The sequence below is a fragment of the Gymnogyps californianus genome, chromosome 18, assembly GCF_018139145.2.
Source record: "Gymnogyps californianus isolate 813 chromosome 18, ASM1813914v2, whole genome shotgun sequence".
Classification (NCBI taxonomy): Eukaryota; Metazoa; Chordata; class Aves; order Accipitriformes; family Cathartidae; genus Gymnogyps; species Gymnogyps californianus.
In genome coordinates, this window is record NC_059488.1 from 11,267,017 (window position 1) to 11,284,608 (window position 17,592).

Genomic DNA, 17,592 nt, shown 5'->3' on the forward strand with positions numbered 1-17,592 from the left:
GGATATTCAAATTCTCTTTTTATGTACAAATCAGGTACCGCAGAGGTACTGGTCATAATAGCTGTCTCCAGCAGTGCCTCACCAATGTCTCTCAACCCTGATCTGCAGGAACCACCTGGAGGGTTGCAAGAACATATCGTCTGCATGATCCCTTCAAGCTTTCAGCTTCCTCCAACCCCAGATTACTACATCGGAGGACAGAGTGTAGCAGTGGTTTTATTATGTAGACTCCTATCTCCAGAGAAGCATAGTGAGATTTCATCTCCATTCATAGAAACGAGTGAACAGTATTTCAAGATAACTAAGAAATACCAGCTGGCCTATGGGTGGGGGGAAAAAAATGACAAAAAAATAAAAAAAATATAAAATTGAACAGCTCAAACAAGAAGTGGTATTAGAAATGGATGTTGATTTACAAAGAAAATCAATTTCTACTGTAAATATCACAGATTTCACTGAAATGAGAAAAAGATTTCTAGCAGTTTAATCACAGTTAAGGTCAATTTCATCAATCAAAACCATTCAGTGCGCTAGCTGACCTAAGACAAGGGACTCTAGCCAATTAAATGATGCTCGTAGATGATATGAGCAGTGGTGCATCCTTGCAAGATTTCAATGCTTGTTCTTTTCATGAAACTATCAAAAATAACTCACAGTAAAAGCAAAACTAAAAAACGAAAAAAGTTCTGGAGTTTTCTAAATTACAAGGATTAAATATTCTCAGTTCCTGTCAAATCCACTGTAACCTACTTTACAATTTTTCCCCCCAAAATAAGAAGTAACATTAAGTAGCCACCAAGTAAAGCACCAGCATTCCAGCAAGATCAAGAGGCCTTTAAATGTAAAGCACTTAATTCATCGTTCTGCCCAAATTTTGGCAATTAAGAAATAAAATACATATGCACACAAAGCTTTGATATTAATATGCATATTTGACAATTACTACCCAAGCATTTTCACATCCAAGCATTACATAGAATAAAACAAAACGCACTCTTACTGCTGCCACTGAACAGCTCAAACTTTTAAAACTTTTTTTTTTTTTGATGGTGCCCGTAAAAACCCCAGGAAAAAGTGATTCTAAGACTATAATTTGCACTTGGGTGCTTTAAATCACAGTCAAGCAGACAGAACATTAAGAATGGTATGGTTTTTATTTTCCACAGTGGTTTTATTGACAAGCTTATTTTCTTGTAAAGTTTGAAAAGCTAACACTACCTGTCCACATAGAAGGGGAAACAAAACTTGGTCAAAGTCTGTAGAACTTCCTGTGGAGAGAAAAAGAGATAATTTATACATCTATTGGGACCAATAAATCTAATATTAACCACATCACACAATTTCACAACTTTGCCCTGAAGAAATAAGAGACAGATGAAGAAATATGGGCTTTATCAATTACATGGAAGGAGTACCAGGCAGTCAATCATGTGAAATAATAAACATGATCAAACTTCATTAAAAATGAAAAATTAATCAAGATTCACACATGGGCAGGCAGCAGGAGCCATCCAGCAATTCTCCAAAGAGTAGGAGGAGGTTGGGTTGTTGAGTGTTAACACCTCTCTAGGGACAATCTCTACCCTGACCATATGGATCATAGTGAATAACACCAAACCACATGGGTTTGGCCTGGCAGGACCGCTTCTGCTGGCACAGCTTTTGACTGTTACCTAGGAACAGAGGTCTGGGGGATTAGAGAATACTTCCTAACATCAGCAAGATAAATAACAAAAGATAAAGCCAATAGGTCTCATAGCAGGAATGTTTAATGTTGCCTACTGGTATTAGAAAGAAAATCTGAGTGTTAAAAGACTGATTAAAATAATGTGTATTAAAATGAATACAAATTGTTTAACCTACAAATCACTTTCTAAAAGTTGCAAAACAGCACCACAGAGAAACTTTTATGTATAGCCTTTGCGTGATATCAAATAAAAAGCATGAATATGAAAACTGAAAACATGATCAGCAGAGAGATTAATCATTTTCAACTTTACAACTTTAAACAAATACAGTCATTAAAGAGGCAAACCCAGAAACATGTTAGTCCCAAAATAGTTGTGTTCATAGACAAAAGTAATCCATTTACATTATATTGTTCTATAATATTCAAAATTTGAATTCTATAATCCACAACCCACCATAAAGGTCTACCCAGTTTGCAGACCTTTACTACCAGCCAATTCATTGTTCATTCTCCTTCACACTTAAATATCTCAGGACTTGAAATGTAAACTATATTTCTGCTTTCAGCTGAAACAAGATAACCCTGACTAAATGACAAACCCTCTGATAAATTCAACACTTTTCTGACCAATAGCGATAAATTATCATCAATAACTAAACTGATGCTTCTTGCTTCATTTATTTCTAAAACCAATGCCGTCATTCAACAAATAAACTACATCAATCTAATAACCTATTCAATGAAGCAGAAAACACACTGACTCCCTTGCAAGAACACGTTCCTCCTACATAATTCAAATAAGAACATCCCATTCTTAGCAATGGTTTCAGGCTCAACTGCTCATAGACTCTTCTTTGGAGGTTTCTTGACAACTAAAATGTGGCAAGTTCCTAAGATTTCAGGCAGAAACAGATATGGAAACTTTAACTTATTGACAGTTTATTGATAAGATTATTTAACAACCTCCTGTTTTTAAAGAACAAGAAATGGTCTATTGAAGAATGTCATGTAAAGCGAAGAAGTATCCTCCTTTCAATTTCAGCAGGAAACTCGGAAAGGAGCTATATAGGTTTCAGAGTAAACTCTGCAAAAATATGTATTTTGATACAAAATAATGCCTTGATAGTAAAGGCCTCATTAATGTGATTGGGTTCACCCTTGCGCAGAATCTCACTGACTTCCACAAGGATCGACCATCTGCTGAACAACTTTGATTGCTTGCGCACTGTCCTGGTTTCACCTGGGATAGTTAATTTTCTTCCTAGTAGCTGGTACAGTGCTGTGTTTTGGATTTAGTGCGAGAATAATGTTGACAACACGCTGATGTTTTAGTTGTTGCTAAGTAGCGCTTATCCTAAGTTAAGGATTTTTCAGTTTCCCATGCTCTGCCAGCAAGCGGGTGTACAAGAAGCTTGGAGGGAGCACGGCCAGGACAGCTGACCAGAACTAGCCAAAGGGATATTCCATACCATAGAACGTCATGCCCAGTATATAAACTGGGGGGTGCGGGGGTGGGGGGGAAGTTGGCCAGCGGGGCAAATCGCTGCTCGGGCATCGGCCAGCGGGTGGTGAGCAATTGCATTGTGCATCACTTGTCTTTCTCAAATTTTATTTCTCTCTCTTTTTGTTATATTCCTTTTTATTACAACTATTATTATTATTTTATTATTATTAGTAGTATATTTTATTTTAATTATTAAACTGTTCTTATCTCAAACCACAAGTTTTACTTTTTTTTTCCGATTCTCCCCATCCCACTGGAAGCAGGGAGGAGTGAGTGAGCGGCTGCGTGGTACCTAGTTGCTGGCTGGGGTTAAACCACGACACGCACAAAAACTACATCTTGACAAATTTTAGCTATTACACAGTTGTCCTTTACCCACAATTGAAATCTTAATGCATAAAATGCTAAAAAAAAAAAAAAAAAAAAAAAAAACCAAAAAACACCCACACCAAAAAAAAAAAAAACCACAACAAAAACCCCCAGAATTTTAAAAGAATCAAAATTATAATTGCAGGAGACTAAAGTGCCTATATTTTTATTGGCCTTATCAATACAAATTGTCCTCAAAATAATGACTGCACATCTATTTTTTAGAAACAAAGCAATGTAGCTGCTACATAGAATTCTGAAATAAAACAGTGTTAAAAGATAACACGTCATCAGTCACCTCAAAATCGCAGAATATATTCTCTCCATTATTTTGATGACTTAAATAATTACTGTAACTGCAAGTAAAAACATTCACATAATAAAACACTTTAGCATCTCATCAGCATTGTGTTATTGTAGGATAAGTGTACTACTCAGAACTTACTTTGTGCTTGTTTCTTGATATTTATAGCTTCCTAAACACAGAAAATGAAATTTTCACTTAAAGAGGCAATATATTGAATCGGTACCACTATACATTGCCTTGTCTTTTAAAGAAAGATTCTACAGTGATATTATTATGTGGCTTTTATAATGTTATTGGACATAATTGGCCACTCATTATACACCAATACTTATCAGCCTTGATTTACAACTAAAAAATTGAGACTAGTACAGGTTCACCACATACATATTTTTAAATTGTAACTATTAAAAAAAAAATCATACACAGAGTTAGGTTTTAATTAGCAAAACTGCTGATCTTTTGCACGTAAGAAATACAATTACTGGAGAAATATTCAATTTTTGCTCAAGTTGCACGCTCGTTACTATAAATGTAATGCCTTTTTGTTTTGTTTTTTTGTTTGTTTCTCCTTTAAATACTGCTTGGTTTGAAAGATTAGCAATGCCTACACAATATACAACTTCCTCCCAGACCTCTTTAGGTGGGTGGTTACTTATGGCCTAGAAAAATCATCATTTCTTTACAATTTCAAACAAAAACCATAACAAAACCAAATCTAGAGTCACTCCGTGTCAGCATCTTATAATCCTTTTCATGGTTTTACCAGACATGAAACACAGAGGTAGTATCAATAGCCTGTTTTCTTATTTTATTCCCCTATGCCTATTTTCTTAAAGAAAAACCTACATAAATGCCTCTAAAGCAAAACCCCCTAAAAAGAAGAAAAGAAAAAAAACCCCAAAACAATCCAGGACACACAGCTGATAAGCGTAAATTACCCAGTAGCTGAAACCAGTGTCTCTAGGGTATCACATGCCAGTTTTCTGGATCAATCCCCAAGTTTATATTTTCACAAATCTTTTTACATGCAGTTTGATTTTTAACATTTTAATGAGCAAAAAGTGCATCTATAGCAGCCAGTCACCACAGTTAAAGTGCAGGGCATGAACTGTGTCCCTTGAGGGATTCAGCCCAGCCGTGTCACCAGTGGCTTTAGGACATACACCACCTGGTTCCTTGTCCCAGGGTTCCAACTCTTTTCATAATCAAAACACCGCTGACATTATAAACCCCACATGGGTTTTCTAAAATCCTTCCCAATCAATAAAGCCAGTACATAACTTATCGGAGACAACACAGAGCTCATTGATTAAGTTTGGTTTCAGTAGCAAAGTTTTCAAAATAAATGAGGTAGGAATACAGTGTTCAGCCCTTTTGTGTCACATAGCAATTTATGAAGGTGAGGCAGTCTCTAAAAGGATTTCCTCCACACACACACACGAGAGACTCTTGAAAAGCGTATGGAAAGCAAGGTTGTTAAATACACACAATACACACTTGCCTTATGTCCCAAGTTATCTATATATTGAGATGAAATAGTAAGGAAAGCTCATCATTGCTGAAAAATTTTGCATATTCACTTGTGAATTTAATATGCAAGCTGTATCTTAACTCAAGTCTTTTTTATTTTTATTTTTAAACCTTTCATCGTATGCTCTCGCTTCCAAGTCAATGGAACAACTTCAGAGCCTTTTAAATATACAGGATCGCTTTATTTCTCTTCTTCAAATGAACATCGGTAACAAATATCCCATGCTGCAGCAACAATTAAATAAAACTGCACTGATAAAATGATATGCAAATTGATGGTCTAATGCAAGAACAGCAGACTTGCAAACAATCTACTCTTACAAAGATGCACAATAAAACAGACATTCAAAGTGGAACAAGAAGTGTAAGTAGAAGTTGGAGAGAAAAGAAATTAAAACACAGGCAGAGATCTGTGAAAAATGATGAATGATTAAGGCAAGACAGTCAAATATTAATGTGAGTCAGAGAAGAGAAACAATACACCACAAAAACCAACAGGTTGGGGACCTGTATTTGGAAGCCTATTGGGAAACCTGAGGAAAAACAGGATGAAGTTGAAAAGACTACCCAGAGTACAGACAAGACCTTTAGCTGTGGATCATGGGGGGAAAAAAAACAAAACAAAAAACCATCCCCAAAACCCCACAACCATATTTCAGAAAGTACAAACATGTTTACAGGAGGACAATTCAAATATTACAAGAGAATGGAGCATTGCAAATAAGATGAGTTTTCCATGGAGAGAAGAGATGATGCAGTGATGAAAAAGATGAACACTGTTTTATTTCCTTGACCTTAAACCAGAAGTGAAGTATAGGTGAGGTTGCTGTAAATGAAACGCTAAACAGAGAGGGTGGAAATACCAATAGTTTTCATCTTATTCAGCTTGAAATACCATCTGAATCCATGAAACAAACATGAAATTCATCCTCTTTGCATGGAGGGACACCAACAGAGTTTCAAGAACACATCAACAGACTGATGAGGGAAGGAGGAGAAACTGGAGAGCAATGAGAGTTAAGAAGAGAACAACAACAGCCAGCCTTATGGGATCAAGGAAAGTAAGAATAGGTAACAGGATCCCAACTTGACCAGCAAGCAACTATAGATGATTTTATTTCTGCTCAGAAACAACATCAAATTTAAACATTACAAAAATGTTAATATAGCATAAAAGAGTGCTAAGACATTACCTGAAGCAAAATATTATCCAATTATTTTGAAATTTGGCTTGTACATTAACCTACCTTGTAGCCACAAAATTGTAAACTGCTTTTATATTTAATTCATCTATTTGAATAATTTTAAGGTAACGATTGAATCTTCCACTGCAATGGAACAACAGGTTTAAGAATTCAAAAAGGTTATTTGGGTGCACTGGCAATCAACTTAAAACTGACAACAACTCTGTTTAAAACCCAAAGGGTGGTGAAAGAAAAAGTACAGAACAACCTAGAACACCATAAATTCTATTAGCTATACAGAGTTGGTCAGAAATTCATATACGTTTTCCTAGGAAAGGGAACATCCTTCTGCACAATAATAAGCACCTCAGTAACAAGTTTTGATAAGTACTTTAAACATTTCACAAAGCAGCTACTTACAATAGACGGGAAAATGTAGCCATGTTTCCAAATTTTATTTAAAGAATATAAATGTACTAAAGCAATGCGAGCACAAAAAAATTCAACCACTAACTTGAACACAGCTATGAGTAACAAACAGGGATCAGTGCATCTTGTGTTCTGAAAATTTAAACTTTAATTTGCATTTATTATTAGTGTCAGTTTATATTATCTTACATCAAATTTTCCTAAAGTTATTATTACAGATTATTCTTATTGATTTAAAAATGCCATGTAATTATGTAGTTAAAAATCAGGAGAAGCATTCCAATTCAAGCAGCTTATAAAATCTAATTCAATTAAATTTAACTCAAATTAAAAAGATAGTATCTTGCATGCAGAGGCCAGTGTCACACAGCCACAACAAAAAGCTGAGTTTTTGCAAGATTACGAAGCAGAGAAAGCAAAGAACAATAAACTTAAAAACAAGATTTCTCTAGATTTTAAACATTTTTCTAGTTTTTAAAACACTGATGCAACACAGATTCTTTTTAAAAAAATCATTGCTCATTTAAAATATTTACGTCAAATTTCATCTTACAATGATTTTATCGTAAAATCTTTTTACTTCTTAAAGCAGTACTGAATGTTACTGATTTTTATAACAGTCAAAATATTTTAAGAATGAATCGGTTCTTTAAAAGAATATTCTACCCCCCAAAATCAGGAGCATAATTTGCTTAATAGCATTAATTTAAATTACCTTAATTTAGTGTTATCTCTACTTTTTTAATTCTACTAGTATTCCAATACAACTTTATAGCACTAGTTCACCCATTTGCTTAGTCTTCTAAAAATCCATTAGCTCTTTGTGAGCAACTATAAAGCTTAAATTAGGGGAGGGCTTTTCTTCTACAAAAGTCACTTCTTCCTGTATGAGGGTCAGAAGAGGAACGGTACCCAGTATGAAATAACATCATTTCACTGAAGGTAACCAATTGTTCTCAGGAAAACGCTATTTTTTAAAAACAAACAAAAAGTCCAACATATATATACACAATCCTGGTAACAGGAAGAGCATGAGATAAATAACATTTCCTAAGCATATTGAGGCCTGCTATCATTTAAATATTTTAAACGTACAAAATATGTGCACAGATGGGCAACTTTTCTACTCGCATTACTAAAAACATATTTCAAGATAAAGCTCAAAATCCTTGAATTTTTTAAACCTAATTGTGACTCTGTTTCTTAGAATTCACACCCCAAGGCCAAAGCTTTCCTGCCACCAGTCCTTCAAATCTGATTTGGACATTACACGGGAGGAGGCTCCAAGCCTCCCTGAGGTCTCACTCCTTTTACAACATACGCAAAAACAGTGGATAATGGGCCTATGCTGAATTCACTGCTCTGCACAGCTCCTCCTGGGACACAGGCCTAGCAGATGTGATAAAAACTGTGTCAGAGAAGTAGCTCTAGTTTTTGCCTTAATGACAACTTCAACCTCTCAACTAATAGAACAAAAGAACAGAAACGACTATTACTTTTTTCCCAGTAAAAAAAAAACCTGAAAGTAAAGCTGAACTAAATACTTAAGCAGTTTTTCAAAGAGATTTCCTCAACAAATGTCTTTAAAACCTCTTCAATAAAATTGATTTAGTTTTATTCTAAGACAAATGGATTTCAGCTAACATACAAAAAAAAAAAATCTACTGCTACTGTTGTAGGAATAATTGTTACAGTCTTAAATCACAAAGAACTGAAAAATTATACAAACAAGCACAAAAAAAAATCAGGTCCAATTATGTGCATAAACGTTGATCAATTGGTAAAGATAAGAAGTGTCAATATCAGAAAGCTAGAATACTAATTGAATTAAATATATTTTAAACATTTAGTGACAAAAATGAGGAGTATTTTCACTTCCACATTTAGGAAAAATTAGGTGAGAACTATTAGCTGTGAAAAGATAATCACATACTTCTTACACCATAAGTCAATTGCACAGGTATATTGCATCAAAAACAAAGCTTTAAATATATACTTTGGTTAACATTTGTTAAATATTATAAATCTGGCTTAAGATGACTGGCCCTTTTAGACGTCGTCTCAAATGCTCTATTCAGCTACAACTGCATACCCACTTAATCAGCAATCATTGTTCTCTGAGGCAGGACTTTGTTGTCAAGACAAGCACTGAAACCTTTAAAAAATTTCAGAACTGGCATAAGAAAAAAGTGATCTTTGTCAAACAAGGACAAATTTATGCAAATCTTTTATAAACATTCACAAACATTTATTTAGCTTTTGAAATGTTGGCCTCATTTGAGAGCACGAAAATGAGGGGGAAGTAGGAAGATGCAAAGGACAGCTTAGAGGCTGGCACACTACATAAATATTCAGAAGGAAGATTATAGGATTCATGTTAGGCTGTCTTAGGTTTCTCCAAAGTCCACATAGAATACCAAAGAACAAAACTAACAAGAAGTAGAGCAGATGTTAGACAATGCAGCAGCCCTCTTTTCCACACTCACTTGGCTATACTTCGATGCTTTCATTTTTTCTTTCAATATGGTTAGGTCATTCAAGGATTCTCCTATAGACTCTGTATTGTGGCTACAGAGCTATAAGCTGGACCTCTGTCAGCTTTCCAAAAGTTTCCAATGAAAAGGCATTATGCAAATTCCACCTCTCTTACTCTCTTTCAGGAAAAAAAGCCTCCAGTATGCAGTCATTGGAGTATTGGAAGTCCCAGCCTTCATTTCTGTATGGTTGTGTTTGCCTTAGGGCCATGCTGCTTGTTTTGACAGTGGATCCCCCTAGATAGTTGGGATTAGTCGAGCTTGTTTAGATAAACTTGAAATCAAGGCCTTCTCTAGGTAGACAGCTAGATGTAGCTACTGAGTTTCCAGCTGCCTCCTCCTTTCATCCCAAAACAACTGCAGATTCACAGCAGAGATCACAGCCACAGGCTATGTCACATACATAAGTACAAAATTAAAGGCTGCTAAAAGAAGCCTTTGTAAGTCTTAGTGCTAAAATAAGGAATCTGTACTGCATAGTTTAAACAAATTATTCAAGAAGCACCAATAAAGGTCTGCAACGGATAGTTAACAAGACATGTTCACAAAAGAAATACCCTGTTTACATAAATGGGCAAGATCATGCTTTGTTAATCACTTCTGCACCATCCGCTGTCCAACCTTTTTAAAAATATATGCAAGTAAATACTCTAAAACAGTATCTGCTAGAATATCTGAAAATGAGCTGTTTATCAAATACAAACTTTATGATCATAGGAGACTATTATGACAGCACTATTCCAATTAGATTTTCAGTCATATTCACAAGAAGATTGGGCCAGATTTGATCTTTACTATAATCAGATAATGCAAACCATAGGAATTCATTCACATAATTATAATACATTAAAAGAGAGGGGCCAGAGCTCCAAACCTAAATTAAAACCTAAAATCAAATCATGCCCATGTAACTATGTTACACCTTTATAAATCTGCATTGTAGTTCAGCCTTAATAGGAGATTCATTTTTCAGGGGGTAGGGAAAAAAAAAGTTTTGGCTTTTAAAGATTGTGGTCTCTTCTAGCCGGGTACAAATTTTCATATACACTTCTGCAGCATCCAGGCACAACAGACAGGAAAATAAATTAAAGGAAAAATTAATCGCTAGGATGTTATAAATAAACAACCAGCAAAAAACCCAAAAGAAACAAACAAACAAACAAACAACTTAGTTCAATGAATAGTAAATATCATTAAAAATCAACTCCTGTCCTTTGCTCAAGAAAAAGGATGTAAAGAAACTTGCAATGTTGAAAACAGTTTAAATAAAGACAACAGCAGAATTTTATGGTTAAGAAGCAAAAGGTAAGAATTCACCAACAACAACTTCTCTGCCTTTGTGCAAAGGACTTCAGTATCACTTTTCTGCCATTTCCATATTACAGAAATTCTACCATCTCTCACTGTGAAATTAAGTCATTTCACTGACAAGATCTTTTATAGAAATTCAAAGCATTAAAAAGTGAGAGAATAACATTAGACTCCAATTTCTTCCTGCACTGGTTACCAAAGAGAATATTAGAGCGTGTACTGAATTCAGTTAGTCATTCCATATCATAAATTCTCCATTAGTGACATCCTTCGCAGGAAATAAGCTACAGACTGGGAATCCTAACCAACAACTGAGCAAAATACGTAATTCCTGAGAAGTAATGAGAAAAACAGTTTCATCATGCTATTGTACTTAAAAGAAAACAGAAGAACACTTTTAGAATCGTACCTAAAAATTAAATATGACTGCTAAGAAAAATGCCATGGATATACCTAGCACAGTGTTATGAAATACCAGAAACTGATATAATTCATGGATTTGCCTTCTCACAAAAGTCTTCTAATTGCTATGACCAAGATCGTCCTTACTGCTGGAGAGAAGAACACGTCGCTGTGGAAGAGCTTTAAAGCCAGTCACTAATGAAGTTACTTAACAACTCCGTTACACAGGTGTTATCTACTTTTTGCAGCTGAGGAAACATAACAAAACTAAACAACTATCCCAAAGGGGGCAACAGCTGACCACTTTTTAAAATTCAGGAGTACCTGTTTCTCAGACTTGCATTCACATCATACCTATTTGAGAATTCTCTAAAGGAGAAGGAAGAAGAAAATGATGATATATGATGAGGACACTAGTACCCCCAGGGAAGGAAGAGCTTTTCTAACATTAAATTTTGCAGAGGTGAGATGGAGTCAGTGATCACCTTAGATAACTGAAGGTTATAAGAGGATACAGCTTTTCAAATTTATCAGTATCTTCACAACTTTTAGATTTCCAAATACGAGAATACGCTAGAGAGAACACTGATCAAAAACCTGAAAGCTATAAAAACATTCATTAGCCATGGAAAGCGGTTTTTACTTGAAGACAGCTGATACGTACAAAGATGACTGAACTTAGAAACTTAAGTTTTCCAAGTATAAAGCTAAGAACTTTGGACTTCCCTGGGTTAACACAGAATAATTTCCAACTTTTCTCTATAATACGCTATCAGTTCTACACTGCTGCTCAGACACTGAAAATTTGAGTATGTGAATATCAATTAATGTCATCTATCAATCACCAACAAATCCTTTCTTTCAGGCTACTTTCCAATCATTCCTTTAAAAAACAAATTAAAACAAGAACAAAAAAATAATGCATGCAAAATAATTCAGTGTGCTGGTCTTGTCTGGGATAGAGTTAATTTTCTTCACAGTAGCTAGTATGGGGCTACGTTTTGGATTTGTGCTGAAAACAGCGTTGATAACACAGGGGTGTTTTAGTTACTGCTGAGCAGTGCTTACACAGAGTCAAGGCTTTTTCTGCTTCTCACCCCACCCCACCAGCGAGGAGGCTGGGGGTGCACGAGAAGTTGGGAGGGGACACAGCCGGGACAGCTGACCCCAACTGCCCAAAGGGATATCCATACCATAGGACGTCATGCTCAGCATAGAAAGCTGGGGAAAGAAGAAGGAAGGGGGGGACATTCAGAGTGATGGTGTTTGTCTTCCCAAGTAACCATTACGCATGATGGAGCCCTGCTTTCCTGGAGATGGCGAACACCTGCCTGCTGATGGGAAGTGGTGAATGAATTCCTTATTTTGCTTTGCTTGCGTGTGCGGCTTTTGCTTTAGCTAGTAAACTGTCTTTATCTCAACCCACAAGTTTTCTCACTTTTACCCTTCCGATTCTCTTCCCCATCCCACTGGGGGGGAGTGAGTGAGCAGCTGGGTGGTGTTACGTTGCCGCCTGGGGTTAAACCACAACAGTCCTTTTTGGCGCCAAACGCGGGGCTCGAAGGGTTCGAGATAATAACAGGTTTGATTGGAATGTGCTAGATCAAATTTATTAGTGTTATTGCTGTTTAGCTATTAACTGACAGGCTCCTGTGCTTGCCATGGGGCTTGCTTGCCTTACTGTATATTAGAGTTTAGTGCTTGTTAGTGGCTGCTTTTTGCTTTCGCTGCTTGCTGTGCTGCTTATCACCTTACTCTGCTGTGCCTGGGAACATTTTGATAACAGCAATAGCCATGCGCCTGGGCTGGCAGATGGCCAGGGCATTGCTGCTGTTTCTGTGCTGCTGTACTGGACAGGCTGGAACTCCAATGTGAACTTGAGTCGAAGGGACTGTGACCTGTAGATGAGTCCACATGCGAGGAGGACACCTCGAAGCATCTGTGGCCATAGATAAGTCCATGCCAGAGCAGGTACATCTTGAAGCATCTGTGGCCATGGTTATGTCTGTGCCACAGCAGGTATACCTCTGAAGGGATTGTGGCCCAAGGATAAGTCCACACTGCAGAAGGTACACCTCGAAGCATCTGTGGCTGTGGATAAGTCCATGCTGCAGCAGGTACACCTTGAAGCATCAGTGGCTGTGCATGAGGTCATGCTGGAGCACCTCCAAGCGTGTGGCCATGGATAAGCCCACAACAGAGCAGGTACACCCCTGGAGGGACGGCAGCCATGGGTAAGGTCATGTCGGAGCAGGTTTAGTTTCGAAGGGACTGCGGCTGGGGGGTAAGGCCACACTGGAGGAGGTATATCTCTGAAGGCATTGTGGCCTATGGAGAAGGCCACGCTCTGTGTGGCAACTGTGGAGATGGCTTTCCTGAAGATGGCTGAACACCTGCCTGCCGATGGGAAGTAGTGAATGAATTCCTTATTTTGCTTGGCTTGTGCACGCGGCTTTTGCTTTACCTAGTAAACTGTCTTTATCTCAATCCATGAGTTTTCACACTTTTACTCTTCCGATTCTCTTCCCCATCCCACCAGGGGGGAGTGAGCGAGCGGCTGGGTGGGGCTTAGTTGCCGGCTGGAGTTAAACCATGACATTTGGGAAATTCAATTAAGGCATCATGCAATCTAAATGCTTTGCACTATTTATGAAATTATTCAAAAGTTATACTAAAACCAATAGCAAATATACCAACATGATGATGGCTACGAGAAATTGCAGTACCAGGAAATTAAAATATGTAAAAATCTCAAAATTCCAGTTATACACACTCTTATAGATTAGTTCTCTATCACAGCTAAGGTAGTAAAGTATGAAAAAATATATACCTTCCAGAACATGCATTCTACTATTTTGCTATGTTATAGTAACTTGGAATTCAGTACACCTGCCATTTAGTACCGATACGTTCACTGGCATTCCTACACACATCTTCTGTGTTGCATATTCTACAGGGCACTCCACCCCTACACTCTCTAATCTACAGAGGCCACAGGGTTTCGATAATCATGCAGATGACTACAACTGAATACTTGTTATTACTGAAGTAACAAATCACCATCTGACTTCATTAAGAAACAACATTTTAATATAAAATTCCTCCTCCTGAAAAGAATGGACAGATTACGTGATCTTACAGTTCATCACCCGGGTTTGTGAGGTGTGGAGCAAATAAAAGGTCATGCCTACTTTGAAGTAAGTATCACACATAGCAAGACTCTCTAGTTAGGAAAACCAAAAAAAGTTTTATTTCCATCCACACTGCCCCAAACCCAAACTCTAGGAAGTCCCTTTGCTGTCAAGAATAAGTCATGGAAATCTCCTGCCACCTTGGAAATCAATGCAAACAAAGGGAGAGCAATCCTCTAGAACTCCCTTTCATACCCTTTACATGCATCAGCACCTGGCTAGGAGAACTCAAGATGATCCATTTAAATAACAAAGCACAAGCTGTTTTGTCTGGTTTGACGCTCTTTCACATGTCACAGGATGCTCTGTAAATAAAAAATATACTTTTATTACCCACTTGCTTTTTGTCTTTACAGCACCTTCAGTGAAGCTTTAGCTTCTTTATCACATTTTTTTAATACTTTTATACACTGGGGTACGAGCAGACAAGTTGCAAGAGTAAGAATCCAAAGAACTGTTTCCTCCTCCACAGGCTGGGGAAACTTTGAAGCGTTAATGACTACTTTAGGAGCTACAAAACAAATGTTCTCCTTACTTTGCTAAAATAGTACAGCTACATTAAAGAAACAATAGAAAATATATTAAGGGGAAAAAAAGCTGCAAGACAGAGTATTATCAATGCTCATTTAGTAGTATGGTCTCAAAAATAGTCTTAGTCATCAGCAATTCAGATTTTTAAGCTAACTAAAGTTTAAGATAACTAAGTCATCCCACTAAACTCTTGATTTAAAAGTGATCTCTAATCAACTGAGAAATTGTTCAGCTATTTTATGACTGTTCATATAAAGACATGTCTGAGATTGATTTGTACCTCTAACCTTGACGACACCACTTACCTGCTGATACTTATTTTAATCATGTTTCAAAATAAGTTCTACTGTTTGCAAAGCATAGTACTTCCCAGTATTCCTGTACGTGCAAACATCAACATAATCAGCCACAGCAAGGAAGACCGTTACATGCATTGAGATGTGTTGACAACAATTTTAATATGCCTATACCCACCATATTGTTAGGCGCTTGAATTTTATTTTATTGTTAAACACAACAAAGGTACTTCCTACATATTACAAGTTTTTAAACAATATTTTTGAAATTGTTTATAAATTGATCTATAGCACCAGTATAGAATTGAATGGTTCAGGAGACTGCAACAAGAGAACTTTCTAAACTATTTTGATAATGACTAGCTTAACAAACCAAAGTAGAATTTTACTGCATAAGCATCTCCCATTTTAAAGAAACCCATCTTTACTTGAAGTGAATATTTTATAGTTTTATCAATAAATTTAAACATAAGTGATAATGATTACTCACTTTAGGCCTGATCCCACAACCTTTACTCACACGAGTAGTCCCACAGGGTTTTAGTATGACTACCTGGGTTGGCAGGACAGGTTTTAAATTATTCATATATTCACAGATTTTTAAGGCCAGAAGGGACCATTATGATCATCTAGTCTGACCTCTTGTATAACAAAGGCCATATGATTGTATCCAGTAATATTTGCACTCAGCTGAATAATTTGTGGTGAAATCAAATTGTTTATTGAATTTCCAATATTGATTCAAATTTTACACGAAAGAAAACTGAAACTGTTTAGAAAGTGACTTGAACTACACTTCGTCACACTCGAACCCAATTATTCCTCTATTTCTATTTAGAATTTTTCTAACTTCTGGACATTGGCTTTTGACATGGCTTTCACACACAGACTTTAGAGTCCAACACTATCTCAGGTACTCTCAGGCCAAAATCAAGCCACCTCCTGGGCTCCTTCAAAAGATGAATTGGTAATTAATTACTATTTGTTTTCTGCACTTTTACCACTCCTGCCCTGCACCATGATTTCTGAAATACAGATATCATAACTGGAAAAACATTCAACCAATGTTATCAATGATGCAACAAACAGGGAAAACAGCATCTCCACCTCAGCTCTTTCATAGACAGGAACAAATGGAGTAGCTGCTTAGATTACTAGCTGAAAGACAACAACAACAAAAAAATAGTTTTGAGTACTTTCTCGCTCAGCATGCCTTAGACTTCAGGACCAACTTACAAAGGGATACTTGCAAAGACTGACTTACTATTTTGCTCTGCACAAACCCACTGCAATGATTTTTGCAGCCAATCACCAAGTAGTAGTACAATAAACACACAAAATAATAAAGAAACCTAGAATGCTATGATGCTATGTGAAATTCTGTGCAGATCTGATGGATTACTAAAAACAACTATTCTATTAGGCTGTTAAATATACACTCCGGCTGAATTCTCTCATCATAGAAATACTTAACTACTCTAATCCTTAGATTTACTAACTTCAATTCTAAAATAGAACTTGGATGAACAGATTATGTCAAAGGTTCTATTAAGATGCAAATCATCTTTGCCATGTATTTCTCAAGGTTTGCAATTCTATCTAGCACAAATGCCTTGTAATGCACTTAGAACATGTATAGTATACTCTACTACATACACAAAGACGTTAGATTTGAAGAGGTTCTGCATTTTTTATACTAATTAAATTATACTAGAGAAGCACATAAAAGGCACAAGTAGAAATACATAAGGAAAACTGACCTCTTACCCACTTGGTCTAAAGAAAAGGTAATGTAAAAACTACTTGTAACATACGACAAGGATGACAGAGTAAGACAGAGCAAATGAGGAATACATATTTTCTTCACTTTCTTATATTAAAGGACATACATCTGGTCTAGAAGAATACTCTGAATTCAGAAAATACTCAGTTCTATAGTCAAAATCCATGGTTTAGTCCTGTCCACTATCTCTCAAGACTTGAACCAAAGAACCCTTTGGTTCTTTGTCCTCGTAGGGTCAGTTGTCTCCAGAATGCTTCAGTGAAACAGCAGCTGCACTATCTGCACATACGGTACAAGGTGATCTCCTTACACGTTACACAGACTGCTTGCCTACCCCATACAAAGGTTTCCATTAATGTTGCTATTTTACCGCTACCTAGTCAATAGGGGTCACTGTACAAGGAAAATGTTTATAACTATCCTACATTAAGTTTTATTAGGCTTTCACTTAAAAAGACTCCCTGTATGAATGCAGTATGATAGCTCTATACAAACTGAGAGTATCAAATGCTTCAGAAGTGAGTATCAAAT

At 36.5% G+C, this 17,592-nt stretch overlaps 1 protein-coding gene across 1 annotated transcript in view; it reads right to left on the minus strand.

Annotated features, from left to right (window-relative positions):
* Positions 1-17,592, minus strand: part of DENND1A (DENN domain containing 1A) — a 216,570-nt gene that overhangs the window by 157,439 nt on the left and 41,539 nt on the right. Inside the window, 1 exon segment of the mRNA XM_050907872.1 lies at positions 1,219-1,268. Coding sequence (XP_050763829.1) covers positions 1,219-1,268 — 50 coding nt within the window.